At 48.9% G+C, this 15,000-nt stretch overlaps 2 protein-coding genes across 2 annotated transcripts in view; one reads left to right on the top strand and one right to left on the bottom strand.

The window, feature by feature from the left end:
- LOC142655996 (serine/threonine-protein phosphatase PP1-gamma catalytic subunit B-like) overlaps positions 1–7,795 on the top strand; it is an 11,423-nt gene extending 3,628 nt beyond the window's left edge. Inside the window, exons 2-7 of the mRNA XM_075830795.1 lie at positions 2,489–2,620; positions 3,532–3,762; positions 4,180–4,284; positions 4,888–5,111; positions 5,191–5,325; positions 5,477–7,795. Coding sequence (XP_075686910.1) covers positions 2,489–2,620; positions 3,532–3,762; positions 4,180–4,284; positions 4,888–5,111; positions 5,191–5,325; positions 5,477–5,581 — 932 coding nt within the window. The 3' untranslated portion in view covers positions 5,582–7,795. The remainder of the gene's footprint in view (positions 1–2,488; positions 2,621–3,531; positions 3,763–4,179; positions 4,285–4,887; positions 5,112–5,190; positions 5,326–5,476) is intronic.
- A 3,753-nt stretch (positions 7,796–11,548) lies between these two features.
- Positions 11,549–15,000, bottom strand: part of TCTN3 (tectonic family member 3) — a 16,432-nt gene continuing 12,980 nt past the window's right edge. Inside the window, exons 8-14 of the mRNA XM_075830796.1 lie at positions 14,797–14,868; positions 14,455–14,577; positions 14,210–14,299; positions 13,589–13,677; positions 13,347–13,503; positions 12,891–13,025; positions 11,549–11,827 (exon numbers count right to left, since the gene is read on the bottom strand). Of these exons, the coding sequence (XP_075686911.1) occupies positions 11,621–11,827; positions 12,891–13,025; positions 13,347–13,503; positions 13,589–13,677; positions 14,210–14,299; positions 14,455–14,577; positions 14,797–14,868 (873 nt within the window). The 3' untranslated portion in view covers positions 11,549–11,620. The remainder of the gene's footprint in view (positions 11,828–12,890; positions 13,026–13,346; positions 13,504–13,588; positions 13,678–14,209; positions 14,300–14,454; positions 14,578–14,796; positions 14,869–15,000) is intronic.

Raw genomic sequence — 15,000 nt, forward strand, 5'->3', positions numbered from 1 at the left:
GACGCCTTGTCCTGATCGTTGTGCAGATTAATGGTCCGTTCTGTTCTTCCACCTCTGCGGTTCGGACTGATCGCACTCCCGGTCACAGGAAAATTCCCAAGGGGGCACTTACTTATTACCGCATATTGCATCAGTCCAAGCTGAACCAAGGGCTCTACGCTGCTGTCGCCCCCTTAAAGGCACCGTTCATTTCTCGATTCGGCTGATCATCGGAATATCTGACTGTATAGGGAAGTGGCTGCATACACCACTCCGGAGCTGCAATCCCCGCTCTGTGCCGGATCATTACATAGACTTGTGTGGGATCCTGCGTCACGCTCTGGACCTCTGACTTGGGGTGTAGTTTGTAGTTAATAGATCACGGTAGTTTCCCTCTGACTACATAATGAGCTGATCTCCCTGAGGCCGGGTTCACACGTCGCGGTCAAAATGCATATTTTTATTTATTTTTTCCCCCATGAATTCACGAGCAAAACCGCCACTTTGCTGTTTTTTTTTTTTTCTGCAATGCATTTTGATCTGGAAAAACACCCGGCCCCCAACTTTAACCTTATCCCGGGCATTAAAGGGGCTGCCACTTTCTAATAGACTTGGTTTCAACTTCTCAACGTGCTTGCTGTCATTGAATGAAAACCTCTAGGGGCAGTTGATAAGGTGCATTGTGGTCCTGTACGAGCTCTGCACATGTCTGATATAACCTGATGCGTCTTCCACTCCTGGCCCGTCTGCTCCACGGTAGGTTTCTGTCCTCCCTGAGCTCGTTTTAGGACCACCTGCGTTACTAGACGAGAATCTGTCTTGTCAATGACAGCAAGCACAGATACTGGAAACGTAAATGCATTTCTTACAGAAGTCTATTAGAAGTTGCGGATCTGTTCAGTAACAATGATTATATTCTATTTATGTCTGGGACTGCGCTGGGAAATTCCGGGGGACCGGGCGGACAATACTTCTTGGGTTGGTCGGGGTCTGGAGCGGTCGGACTGGAGGGAATGTGTCTATTTCTAACAACCTGTCTGTACCGGCTGATCCTTTCTGCAGTTGTGATTGACCCTTCACCCCCCGCGTGCCCTTCACCCCCGCAGCACTGCTGTATACACCTCCCCGCCGCCGTATTTAGTATCCAGACTCGGCTGCTGTTTGCGTTGCCTTGGACATGCGGTTGTTGTCGTCCTGGTTTGAGATTAGTTTGTTTGACTTCTCCTGGTGATTGACGCGCTGCAGGCGCACCTCGGGAGATATGGGGGGGGGGTGGCGGCAGGGTCACCTGTCAGGCCGCACCTCGGGAGATATGGTGGGGTGGCGGCGGGGCACCTTTCAGGCCGCACCTCGGGAGATATCGGGGGGGGGGTGGTGGCGGCAGGGCACCTGTCAGGCCGCACCTCGGGAGATATTGGGGGTCTTGGCGGACTTGACAGACTGTGGCTTTGGCGGGAGGTGGGGGTTGTCGGAGATAAAATTACTTTTCTTTTTTTCCTTCTCCCTGCCTTCGAGGTTGTGGTTGAGAATGCTTATACTTTTGTTTTAATTCTTCACCATTTCAAGATGACTGCTTGCTGTCAGTGAATTTGAACCTTGTTTACATCCGTAGGCTGAAACCTGTACAGATGTAAGGCCCCATACACTGGACCATATTTTCATCTATCCGTATATACAGATCCGTAAAAAATGGAGGCTGCAAATGTCACCAACATGTTGCATAGCAAAACTTCCGTAAATATGGACTGTTCACGGATGCGCATCTTTAGCCGTCCATATTTACGGAAGCGCCATAGGCATCTATGGGAGAGTCCGCGACGTAGTTACTGACAATGGGACGGGTTCTATCTTTTTTTTTTTTTTTTCAGCACGGACACCCATCAGTAAAAATACTGAAAGGCGTCCGTGGCCAATAGAAATGAATGGGTCTGTAATTACGGATGACATATACGGTCGTGCGCTGGGGCCTGTCCACGTGTAACGGAATTACTGCAGAAAATGGTGTGTATTTTGCTGCGTTTTTCTCCATGCTGGGAGACGGTGACATCTCTGAAAAACGCAGTAATTCTGTCCACTTTCCGCAGCAGGAATTGACAGACTGACCTGCGGTGCGTAATTGTCGTACCGCAATTTCTGTGCAAAATCTTTCCGCGGCGTGTGGATGGGACTTGTTAAATCTAATCCACTTTGCTGCTACAGGTTTCTGCTGCATTTTTTCCGTCCGCAATTCTGCTATGTGTGGACGAGCCCCAATACTACTCACTGGTGAGGGTTTGTTACAATTGTCTCCAATCTAGATGATCCCATGTTGGGCTTTGCTCCTGCAGACAATGTGGGTGACTGATGCGGAACAGATTTGGGCTGATGTTTGGCAAACCGGGCCAATTATTTGTCAGCATGAAGATTCCTAATGTTTCATCACCGCAGGGGACACGGGGTTCGCTGGTAAACGTTGTCGTAGTCAGAAGTGCGTTATCTAGAAATTTTTATCTCCTTCCCTCTTAACCAGTAAAAGGATGTCGACCAGGGAAGAACGTTCAGCTGTCGGAGAATGAGATCCGAGGGTTGTGCCTGAAGTCTCGGGAGATCTTCCTCAGCCAGCCCATCCTCCTGGAGTTGGAGGCCCCACTAAAAATCTGCGGTGAGGCCTGAAATGTTAAGGAGACCAGTAAAATTTGTGAATGCATCTTTGGATGTGACTGGAGTAGAACATGTAAAACTATTGCTTAACATTTCTCCATACTTAGGAAAAAAAAGTAACATTGACAGGACTTTTCTTTAAACCATTTACATTCTCTAATACGCCACGGTCTCCTAATTTCCACTTTTTTTTTTTTTTTGTCCCGCTACGGTTTCCAGTTAATTTTGACGCCCAACATACTACTTTCTAGCATTGGTACAGCGGGAGGAGACCTAAGCTCTGCAGTGGGCGACATCTTCTCCCTCGCTGTGACGCGGTCCAATCAATGCAGAAGACCTGCTGATCTCACAATGGCCGTCTATTCTCGAGAGCAGCCTCTGTAACCCGGTCATTCTGGAGCCGCCACCATTTTGCCCATGGCGTCTGTACCTCCTTCTGAATGGCAGCAGCACCGGAATGACCGGGTTACAGAGTCTGGTCCCACGAGGATCGGTAGATCACAGGATCAGCAGGTTTTCTGCATTGATAGGACCGCGTCACGGCCAGGGAGATGACGGTGCCCACTGAGGAGAGCTGAGATCTCCTCCTCCTCGTACCAATGTTGGTAATTGGCATAATGGGCACCAAAACAGAGCACCAGCCGTAATGACACAACTTGAAAAAACGTATGGGAATTAAAAGACCATGATAAACAAGGGCATGAAAATGGGTTACAGAAGTAGGACCGGTCATCAGTTGGTGCCCAGATAATTCACTCCTGTCCCCTCAGCTTGGAGATCTGTCTATAAGGATCTCCAGGCTGAATCCTCCCTGTGCCGGATCCTGGGGGGCACAGACCACCACACCAGGGACTCCTGGATCTAGGACCCCGGAGATGTGACCGTTGTCTAATCCTCTTCCCTTCTCACCAGGTGATGTGCACGGACAGTATTATGACCTCCTTAGACTGTTTGAATATGGCGGCTTTCCCCCAGAAAGTAACTACCTCTTCCTGGGTGACTACGTGGACCGTGGCAAGCAATCTCTGGAAACCATCTGCCTCCTGCTGGCGTACAAGATCAAATACCCAGAGAACTTCTTCCTGCTGCGCGGAAACCACGAGTGCGCCAGCATCAACCGGATCTACGGCTTCTACGATGAGTGTAAGTGGTGAGCCGAGCCTCGAGGGGCAGGAAGCCCGCTTACTTCATCTATACAGGTCCGACGGCCACCCTGACCATGAGACTGCATACAGCCATGTGCAAAATCTGTATATATGGCCCCCTGAGCCACCGTACGGCCCAGCTCCATTGTAGGGTTATTTGGCCGCTATGACTTGGGAACGGGGGTCTGGCCCATCCATTGTTACTGCTGATCCGCTGCTGCCAGACACTTGTTACCCCCTGAGCCGCTCACTCCTGCTCATGGGGAGATGTTGGCCGGACCCTCGTTCTTCTGGTGTGTGACCGGCTTCATTGCCCCCACTGATTCTGGTCTCCGCTGTTTATAACTATCTGGCCCCTTCTTGTCTGAGTGGTGCAGCGCCCCCTGTTGATGCTTGTTCTCTGTGATCTTTACAGGTAAAAGACGGTATAATATAAAGCTGTGGAAGACCTTCACGGACTGCTTCAACTGCTTACCTGTCGCTGCCATCGTGGACGAGAAGATCTTCTGCTGCCACGGAGGTGAGACCTTCTGCCCGACAACCAATGTCACTAGAGAAAATGGAGAGTCGTGTGTCTAGTGATCACCATGAAGAACGCTAGTCACCGCCTCTCCCCAGACAAATGGCTGACAACAGAGAGCGATAGAGTGCTCCTTGCTGTGCCGTTAGATACAATGACCGCCTGCAGGGTCCGCATCCCATTCTTTGAAGGACTCTCCACTAACAAGTGTCCCCGTGGGCCGTGTAATTTAGTGCGGTGCCATGGCTCGGTGCCGGGCTGTCTGCTGGGGGGGGGGGGGGGGATTTGTGTCCTGTCTGAGCCCCCGTGTGCGCTGTTACATTCCCGGCCATATTTAGATTGACTTACGGAATATCAGGTTCAGTGCGGCGGAGATTAAACGTGCTCAGAGTTTTGCTTTTTATAACCTGAAATGGCACAATTTCATGTAAACGACATCTGTGCCAGCAACGCCCCCCCCTCCCCCGCCACACGCTGCATCACCTCCGATTCAAAGAAGATTGGAGTGCGTCTGTCCACCCCACGCGGGATCTGACCAGTGTCCGCACACCTCCGGTCCTGTGTTTTTCTTCCGTGATTTCTGATCTCTGTAAATCCTTCCAGGTCTGTCCCCCGATCTGCAGTCCATGGAGCAAGTCCGAAGGATACTGCGTCCCACCGATGTCCCCGATCAGGGACTCTTGTGCGATCTCCTATGGTCTGATCCTGACAAGGACGTTTTGGGATGGGGAGAAAATGATCGCGGGGTGTCCTTCACTTTTGGGGCTGACGTTGTAGCAAAGTTTCTTCACAAACACGACCTGGATCTCATCTGCAGAGCGCATCAGGTGAGTGGCATGTGCGATGCTCTGCAGGCACAATGATCACACCCCTCCCCCGACCTTAACTCTTCACATCGCCCTTTAGGTTGTGGAGGACGGTTATGAATTCTTTGCAAAGCGGCAGCTGGTGACGCTCTTCTCTGCACCCAACTACTGCGGGGAGTTTGACAACGCCGGGTCCATGATGAGCGTGGATGAATCGCTGATGTGCTCCTTCCAGGTCAGTGCCGGGTGACATTGTACTCCAGTCTCTGTGATGGGCACCAAGGTTACTTGTTGCGCCCCCTGTTGGCCTTAGATGTCAGTTAGATGAAGCTATTTCGGAATTTTTTCTCCCCATTGTGGACTGACGCGTTTCGTTTTGTCTTCAGATATTGAAGCCTGCTGACAAGAAGCTTTTTGCTTATGGAGGTGTCAACCAGAGTCGCCCGGTTACTCCACCCCGAAACTCTGCCAAAAACAAGCAAAAGAAATGATGCCCCCCCCCTCTCCTTCCCCCTTGTTGCCCCATCCAGCTCCTTCCCCCCTTAATCCTCCCTGACACACTGACATTGACCTCCCTCCAGGACTCCTAAAATCTATTCCCTCCTCCCCCCCTCCTTGGAGGACTATGGGCTGGGAGACTTCGTGTTACCTCGCACTGACACAAGGGGCTCCAGGTGTAGGGATGAACGCCTGCAATAGGAGCCATCTCTGCCTTAACTCTTTGGACGCGGACCCTTTGGTCTGGGAAGCCGGCGGTTGAGATGCGCAGAGTCCATTCCTCCTTGTGGTGCCTTACTGCAGTGTGGTGACTGTACAGCAGACGCAATCTCAGGGCCTTTATTGCACACGGTAGCAAAAATACCACCCGAACACGATCACAGCCCCTCTGGGTAACATCCATGTGTGGCAGGACAGTCAGCAGCGCGATGTCTGCGTTCATTTTATGTTGCCTTTTTTTTTATTATTTGTACCCAATTTGTAGATCTGCTGCTGTGGTGGGCACCCTGTGGCATCACTAGTCCTCTCACCTATAAATGGCCTGTTTTTCTGGGAATTGTAGTTCTGCAGCTGCTGTAACGCCACAGGTTGTCTACCTCCTTTTAGATCATGTCTGTCCTCATTGGTGTATCCCTGTGTCAGGACGGCTTGAATCTGCTGAGTGTTTCTAGATCCAGTATTGGACTCCTGGGACTACTGATCAGAACGGTGAAGAGTCCAGACCGCTGCACGGTCGTCCAGTCTACAGTGCCCGCCCTTATTCTGGGACCGTCCGGTGCCGCCTTCGGTATGTGGGTGGAGCTTATCTGTGCTCGATCTGGGATTAACCGTAAAACCAATCACACGAGATTTATGTCCCTGTCGGGCGACCCCATGTGAGCTGCACAATCTCTGCTGAACTCAACGATGCAAAGACCGCACCGGGTTCTGAAAATTGGCGTTTTATGGGTTGGAAGACCGGTCGATCAGGATTAAGGGGGAGGGGCAAGACTAAGGGTGAACCAACCACTAGAGTGACCCCCGTTACTGCTGTAATATCTTGTCTGTATGGAAAAGGCTCTGTCCTTGTTGCTGAATGTTTCGTGTTGGGGATCGGTCCCCTACACTGGGTGGGATCGGCATATCCTGGGCTCGTAACCTCTTCGTGCCCCTTTATGATGGAATGCTGGGCATGGCCATTCAGGACTGCACCCCTCCCCCGTGTAGGTGACCGGTACTTGTGTATGCTGGAGATTTACTGTCCACCTGAACCGTTGTCAGGATTTTCTAATCGTTTTATTTTAACGTTCTCTGGACCAGCTGCGTGTGCTGATCATATGTACTCTGTATGTGCGGGGGAGCATGGATGTTACTTGCCCTTTAAATTCTGGAAGAACTTTTGAAATGACGGTTCAGATCTGGACGTCTGGTTCATTTTTAGAGCTAGAAATGTATAGAAAATGTCGTAACTTTACAAATGCTTCTACTGGTCTTGATTTACTTTGTATCCTACTCTAGTCACAGCCAGAGCTGCATTCATAAGTTTACTGGCTATAAACTTTGTATTGGTCAGAACGCTTGAGACTTGCCCTTAACACCTTGGCTGGGATCCCATAATGCATTGCACTGCGGAAGAAATTGTTTTAGATTTTGCACATCCGATTACCATACGGTTTGATGTAAACCCTAAATTTACCATGATGTGATGTAGCTGAGTGCAATGCGTTATGAGCTCATGGTTAAAGCCGTGACGAGTGAGTTTAACTGCTCCGTTCCCAATGGATGTCAAGTGGAAGCCGGTAGAACTGTGAATGCAGCTCTGGGTGTGATTGGAGCAGAAGACTAACACTATAAGGGTTGCATAAACTGTAATTATCATGTGAACCTACGCTATAACTGCTGCTCAGGGACCAATAGAGATGCAGTGTTTTTCAGTGTAGGGATCATCTGAGTACGCAGCGGCTGGTAACTTGTTGCTCTGCATTCAGCTCGTCCCTCCAGTCATTCATCGGACTATAAACGATGGGAAGTGTAGTCCTGCGATCTGTGGAGCCGCTCTGCCATCCAGCGTTTACATATCAGTTCCTAGGAGAGATCTACGGGCCGGCTGACGATGAGTGGGGGTGGGGGTAAAATTCCTGTGTGTCTCTTCCCTGTTGAAAAGCTGAATTTTGGCTTTTTAATGAGAACTTTTTATCTTATCTGAAATGAAATGAATGTAGAAATAATCCGGCTCTTGTCATTTTTGGGATTAGGGGCTGGGAAGAGTTGTAGAGATTAATGATTGCTGGTCTAATCCAGACGTGGGCTGCAATGTAAGTACATCATGCGAGACTGCCCCCGAAGGCCTTGTTCCCACACTGCAGATTTTACATTAGTTTTCAAAGCAAACCCCAGGAACGGCACTAGATAGATATTGCCTTAGTGGCCACTTTCTTAGAAAGAATTCTGGATTTGGTTAAAAAAAATAAAATAAAATACATGCAAAATCTGCACTGTCTGAACGAGGCCTTGGGGTGCAGTCTCACGCAGCAGATTGTATGCTAAAAAAAAAATCCGTTGCAGCAACCACCCCAGTCAGATGAATTGAACTCGTCAGTCGCAGAAACTTCTGCAACAACACTGCGGAGGATCTTAGGCCGAGTTCACACTTAAACACTGCAGAATTTCTGCAACGTATTACAGTAGCGGCAAAGTGAACGAGATTTAGCAAATCTTCTCCACACGCTTCAGAGACAACGTTCATCAATTGATGTGCGGCACTTATAATCTGGTGACAGAGCCCCTAAGCCTGCCCTATCTGGTACATGATGTGATCGGCGCTGTAATGTAGAGAACAGCTGGGGTTTTTTGTTTTTTTTACGGAGTTATGACCTATATTAGCTTTATGCTAATGAGTTTCTTAATAGACAACTGGGCGTGGTTTATTTTTTTATTTTCTTTGCTTTTGGGCGTTGTGGAGAGAAGTCATACACTTATCGTTCCTGCCCAACTTCTTTCACCGCACAGCGTCAGATCACGCTGTGATGTCACTTCCTCCCACAGGTCCGTCACCGCCGGGTCAGAAGAGAGAAGACACATCGTCTCCAGGCGTCTGAGAGGGCAGAGTCTTGTAGGGCGTTCACTTACCTGCACACGGCGATGCTGCTGCAGATTCAACTCTGCCCTCTCAGACGCCTGGAGACGATGTGTCTTCTCTCTTCTGACCCGGCGGTGACGGACCTGTGGGAGGAAGTGACATCACAGCGTGATCTGACGCTGTGCGGGAACGATGAGAAGTCATGACACTGATTGGTCAGCATCGTACACTTCTCTCAACAACGCCCAGTTGGTCAAAAGTAAAAACACGCCCAGTTGTCTATTAACCCCTTAATGACCAGCTAAATATTTCTGTTTTTGCCTCCTGCCTTTCAGCAGCCATAACTTTTTTTATTTTTTCATTGGCGTGGCTGTATGAGGCCTTGTTTTATGCGAGAGAAATAGGTTTTTTTTCCCCTCCCCCCCCACAGTTTGGGGATAAGAATTTTTTGTAATTTTTTTTACGGTGTGAATATAGGAAAGTGATTCTCGACATTGTTTTTCTTATCCCTTTCACGCTAAATAACCCATTAGATTAATTCTTCAGGTTATTACGGGCGTGTAGATACCTAAGATGTGTAGGGTTTTTATTTAGTGTAGGGGCAATAAAATGTATTTTATGTAAAAGAATATCTTTTTTTGGGACTTTTTTTTTTTTTTTAATCCCATCAAGGTATAACTTTATTTATAACTATATTTTTTTTACTTGTAATGTATTAGCATACAGGAGTTTGCTAATACATTACACGGTGTCACTATGACACAGGCTGCTGATCGGGGAGCACATAGTGTGACCGAACAGCAGGCAAACGGAACAGACAGCCCTGGCGTCCCTTTGTAGGTCCCCAGGGCTGATTGCAGAGGGAATGCCTGGTGTTTGATCGCATCACTGGAATTTTGGTGATGTGATCAAAGAGGGGAATTCCCTTTGACCATGCTGTGGTCACAGACCGCGGCAATCAAAGGGTTAAAGAGCTGGCGGCAATGTTTTCCGACCCCAGCTGTGTTCAGGAGGCTGCTCTAGGATCAGGAGCTGTTCGTTACAGCTCCTGCTTAGAGGATGAGGGGGTCACATGAGCGCTCATCAGCCTGATCTACAGCGACACCAAAAGACAGTGGGTGGTCGGGAAGGAGTTAAAGTCATTAGCATAAAGCTAAAATAGGTCATAACTTGCTCAAAAATGATTGTTTCTAAATAAAAAAAAACCACTGCTGTTCTCTACATTACCGCGCCGATCACATCATGTACAAGACAGGCCACTTATAATCTGGTGACAGACGCTTTATCCACAGCATGTCCGGTTTTTATGCTGCAGTCATTGCTTTTCTGTTGTGGGTTTTCCCCATTAAGTTCAATGTGGATGTTTAAACCCACAACAAATAGCTGTTGTCATAGCAACGCATTCCACTGAGTGCAGCCCGGCCTTCTGGGACGACCCATCAGCGGAGGCCAGGCTGTCCCCAGAATGTGTTGCTATGACAACAGCCAGGGTAAGTATAAGGGGTTTTTGGTTGTTGCACCCCCGCCCCCAGTATTTCCGCAGTGGATATTCCACCCAAAAACCTGCAGCACAATTTGGTGTGGAATTCCCTGCGGTTTCCAGGACTGGTCCGCTGTGTCCTGTTATCTGGCTATTTGCCCTGTGTTGCGCCTTCCCATTGGCTGCAGTCCCGGGCTGTTGATTTGATGCAGAAGTTTTCTGCGACTAAAAAGCCGTTCCGTTCACGCGGCTGTTTCTGCCGCAGAGCTGGGATTTCTACAAGTTCAATTCAGATGAATGCAACTGATTTTCAGTCACAGAAATTTCTGCATCAAATCTGCCGTGTGTGAACGCACCAAAGGCCTTGTGCGCCAGGGGAAGATTTTGCATGTTATGCCAAAAAGGGGGGAAAAAAAAGTATCCAAAAAGAAAACCCTATAAGACCTTCCTTGACATATTCTGTTCCTGGTTTTAGTGTTAAAAAAAACAACAAAAAAACATGCCAAATCTTCAATGTGAACAAGGCCTAATAAAACTTTAAATGACCTCATTTTATTATTTTTAGACTGACAGTGATCACAGCATCTAAGCTGGGGTTGGGCCGCTGAGCCTGTTCTATACAGACTAGTCCTGACTATTATTTACATGTATGTCAAACGTCAGGAAGGGTTGGTCCAGGATTACAAAAACATTCCTGCTTTCTCCCAAATAAACAGCACCCCCATCTGGCCACAGGTTGTCTGTGGTATTGCAACTCCACCCAATTCACTGTGAGCTGTAATAAATACAACCCATGGCCTGGAGTACTGCTGCTGTTTTTTAGAAGAAGGCAGCCGTGTGTCTTACTAAGTGCCAATGTAAAGAGTCCCTTGTAAAGACCTAAGTTTCCATCCTGGCATACCCGGTCTCTAGGGAGTATTCACACTGCTGTTTATTGAAGCACAACATATGATCATTGCACTGCAGGTACTTTGGTTTGGGAATGTTAAGAGGAGCTGTATCCAAATGAAGTGTGTGAAATCTTTCGGAAGGGTCAAATATATATATATATATATTTTTTTAAATCCATGTGCCCATTAACACAACTCGTCTGTAAGCAAACGGCATGGTCTGCTCTGGAGGACTTAGTCTAATCCTGTGCTACATAGGGCATTCCTGTGATTGAGTGCCATGCAATACCACATTTCTCCAGTAGTGGCCACTACAGGAGAAATATGCACCCACAGGATTGCAGTTGCTATAGATTGATCGGTCAATATCCAGAAGTTTCTAGAAAAGATTAACCAGTTAGGACACCCTCATTTTATTTAGATTTATAGAACAATCGTATTAAATTTCTGCATCAAATTTGCTGCCATGGGCGCGGCGTTACTGACCGGCTCTGCCTAACATAGAGGCGCGGAATGAAACTGGAAGACAATGTGACGCTTAAATACAAAAATACTTTATTTAGAAAACACCCATCGCTCCTGTACAGCCCGTGCAGCCTCCTGGTCACCCTCGTCCTGCCCACTGGAGGGCGATCAGTATTGATAGTGTCGGATAGAAGAGGTTTCGGGGTGTATTTATGGCTGCGCCGCTCCGGAAGGGAAAGAAGAAGTCCAGGGGAGCGGGCCTGGTGACAGTGGAGCGGGGTGCAGGGCCGCGTCTGGTGAGGTCCGTGAAAGAGACCGAGGCCTGGAGAGTGGAGGCGTCCAGACACTGCAGAGGGGACATGGTCAGTGCGCTGCTACCACCCCCCAATCAACAAGAACGTGATTAAAGGAACACTCCGTGTAAACCTGACACAGATTTATAAATATTGTCTAAAATAAATAAAAAAATGAAGCTGAAAATGCAGCAAGTTTCTGACCGTGGCGCACGCTGTAGAATTGACGCATCTTGATGACACTTCTCTAACTTGCGCTGCCTCATGGCCTCCTTACTTTACACTGTTTTGCACCAAAATTGTGGCACACGTCATTGATACATTTAGGACTCTACTTTTTTTAAATGTCTACAAAAGGCGTAAAAAAAAAAAAAGTTTAAAATACATAACAAATCTGGTGCGCGGCTTGTACGCTATTTTTCAGGTGCAAATTTGGAAATGCACCAGGAATTTGGCGCAAAGTAAATCTGCCCCGCAGGGTAAGACGGGTCAGATCATCTTATAATGTCTGGGAAGTGTCGCCCCCTCCGGCTCCGCATGAGGCAGAACAATCTGTTTTACCTTTTTAAGGACTGTTTTCATCTCGGACATTTATGACAGGATTTGCAATGAACATCCATTAGGCCCTTCTCCTGCTGTCATTGGGCTCCGGTCACTGAGATATGAGGCGGTCGGTAGTGCGGAAATGCGTTGTACGCAAATCTCGTAACTCAGTGGCTGGAGCAAAGCAACAGCAGGTAAAAATGGGGGTCAGGGAACCCCGTGCTAGAGACAGGGGCAGTTTTCAGAGGCAGGACCCATAATCGATCAGACATTTATGGCATACCCAGTGGTTATGCCATAGATGTCCAAAATATGAATTCCTCTTTAAGGCTGAATTCACACAGGACGGGAATGCTCCAGGTTTTCTGCGGATTTCACCACTTCTACATTGAAAAGGCTGAAATCTGCAATGAACATCCAGAACAGAATGAGACGTTTTTTACAATCTGCAGCGTTTCCGTCCCGTGTGAATCCGGCCGGAGTATTTACTCTCTTGGCAGAAACCAACACTGCTTTATTTTCTCTGAGAACACCGGAAGTGCCGGCACCAGCTGAAGACCCGGTAACACCCACCTGAACACGCTGGCAGCGGAAGACGAAGCGAGCGCCGACCACCTGCGACTGAGGGTTAGACAGGAGGCCGGCCCTTGCCCACAGGATCTGCACGTGCAGCGAGGTCGGGATGAGGCAGCTGGAGCCGCAGTCACCCTGAGGAGAGACCATGGAGGAGTAACCGGCAGTATAGAAATAATAGAACAAACTAGAATTCTCAGTACACCATGTTTTATACTCCAGTCACATCCAGAGCTGCATTCTTGTTAGTACCCAGGCTGCCACATCTCCCTGTTGTCTGACAGGTGTGTGGTGTTCCTTTCTGTTTTACCAGTGGCAGCTACAGACGAGAGGGCATAGGTCCTAATGACTCGGGACTAGTTGTGGAACCACAAGTCTCAGCATAGCCTGCCGGGATATTCAGCAGCAGCTCAGTGTAGTGAGGAGGTCTGTGCTGATCATAGGAGGGGAGGTTACCTGGAGGCTGCAGTTCTGGTATATGATGGGGATCCGGGCCCCGTCCTGTCCTGCAGTTATGTTACCAAACATTGCCACGCTCCCCGGTGCCCGTCCACCAACCAGCAGCTGGTACGCCCGGGCTTGGAGATCACTGCATGTTTCCTGGTTCCTTCCACTATGGGAGAGAGAGAGGGGGAGACTCATTATTTTCACTATAGACGGTGCAGGACGTAGAATCGGATATAATCCTCGGCACTCACCGGATCTCGCAGCCGCTCAGGGAGTTCACTCCAAACTGGACATCGCTGTGACTGCAGGAATCGCCAACCTGAGACCTTAATAGAGAAAGCTGCAGGGGGTCAGGGGCAATAACACAATGAAGACACCAGGGGGTGCCAGAGTCATTACTGATCTATTACCTATCCAGGAGCCGGCAGCCTTCAGCACGCCCGCTGTTGTGAAACTACAATTCCCAGAATGCCCTGACAACCTTTGGCTGGAATAATAAAGCATTAGGCTGTCGTGGCATGCTGGGAGTTGTAGTTTCACAACAGCTGGTGTGCCGCAGGTTGCGGACCCCGAACTACGGCAGAGCTGGGGTGGAGTTTGTGCCTCCATGTTTTTCTCCGGCTACAGTGTGATGGTAATAAATACAATGCTAAATAATTAAGAAGAATTACTGCGGTGATGAAAACCTAATAATAATTGTAACGAGGCCGCAACACACGGATCTCCCTCAGTTCTAGTGAACAGAACCGAGATCACCATAGACTCCTCAAGTCTGTATTTATACAGGACCGCTCAGCTGACTGGCGCCAGGGGGCAGATCTTGGCAATGATGACAGACTCCAGGTGACGGTGCCGCGGGTTATTAAGGATACACGACCAATGTCACTCAGCACAGGAAGTCCAACAAGATATCCGGGGTTCCCACTTCTGGACTGAACAGAACTCGAGGCCGACGAAACGGGCTGTAAACGAGATTGTGACATCATGAAATACGGAGAACGCAAAAAGTGTCGGGTGTACCGACTGCAACATTGCGACGAGCACCGCAGCGACACAATGCTCAGATAATATATATATACACACAGGTCACTGGACTGCTGCCATGGACAGGACGCACCTTGTAGAGCACGGAGAATGTCTGGCTGATGACGGCGCTCGCTGCGGACACGTTGCTGAGGGTGAAGTCTACGCTGACGCTCGTGACGCCCTGGGTGCCATTGTAGAGCACCGTGTAGATCACCTGCCCCAGGAACAGCAACAATCAGACATCAAAGAAACATGACAAATGTATAGAACAGCATACAAGTCCTGGAGTCGTTCTCTACAGTGTGTCAGGGGTTAATGCTGCATGAACATGCAGGAGTCTGGGAAAGCTGAGTGAGCACTCCAGAAACAGATATAACCAGGTAATAGGCCGGCTGATCATCAGGACATAATGGCTGCTGTGCGGATACGTCACCTGGGTGACCACGTTGTTACAGACGTCTCCTCGCAGGACAGGGACGTCGGTCACTGAGCTGGTTATAGGGATCTGAGGGCAGAAGACGGAGCAGTGAGAGGACACACAGGTCTCAGGAGCACAACCCCCATCATCCCATCAGTCTCTTCTCAGACAGAGCAGTGAGAGGACACACAGGTCTCAGGAGCACAACCCCCATCATCC

This window comes from Rhinoderma darwinii, chromosome 6 (assembly GCF_050947455.1).
Source record: "Rhinoderma darwinii isolate aRhiDar2 chromosome 6, aRhiDar2.hap1, whole genome shotgun sequence".
Classification (NCBI taxonomy): domain Eukaryota; kingdom Metazoa; phylum Chordata; class Amphibia; order Anura; family Rhinodermatidae; genus Rhinoderma; species Rhinoderma darwinii.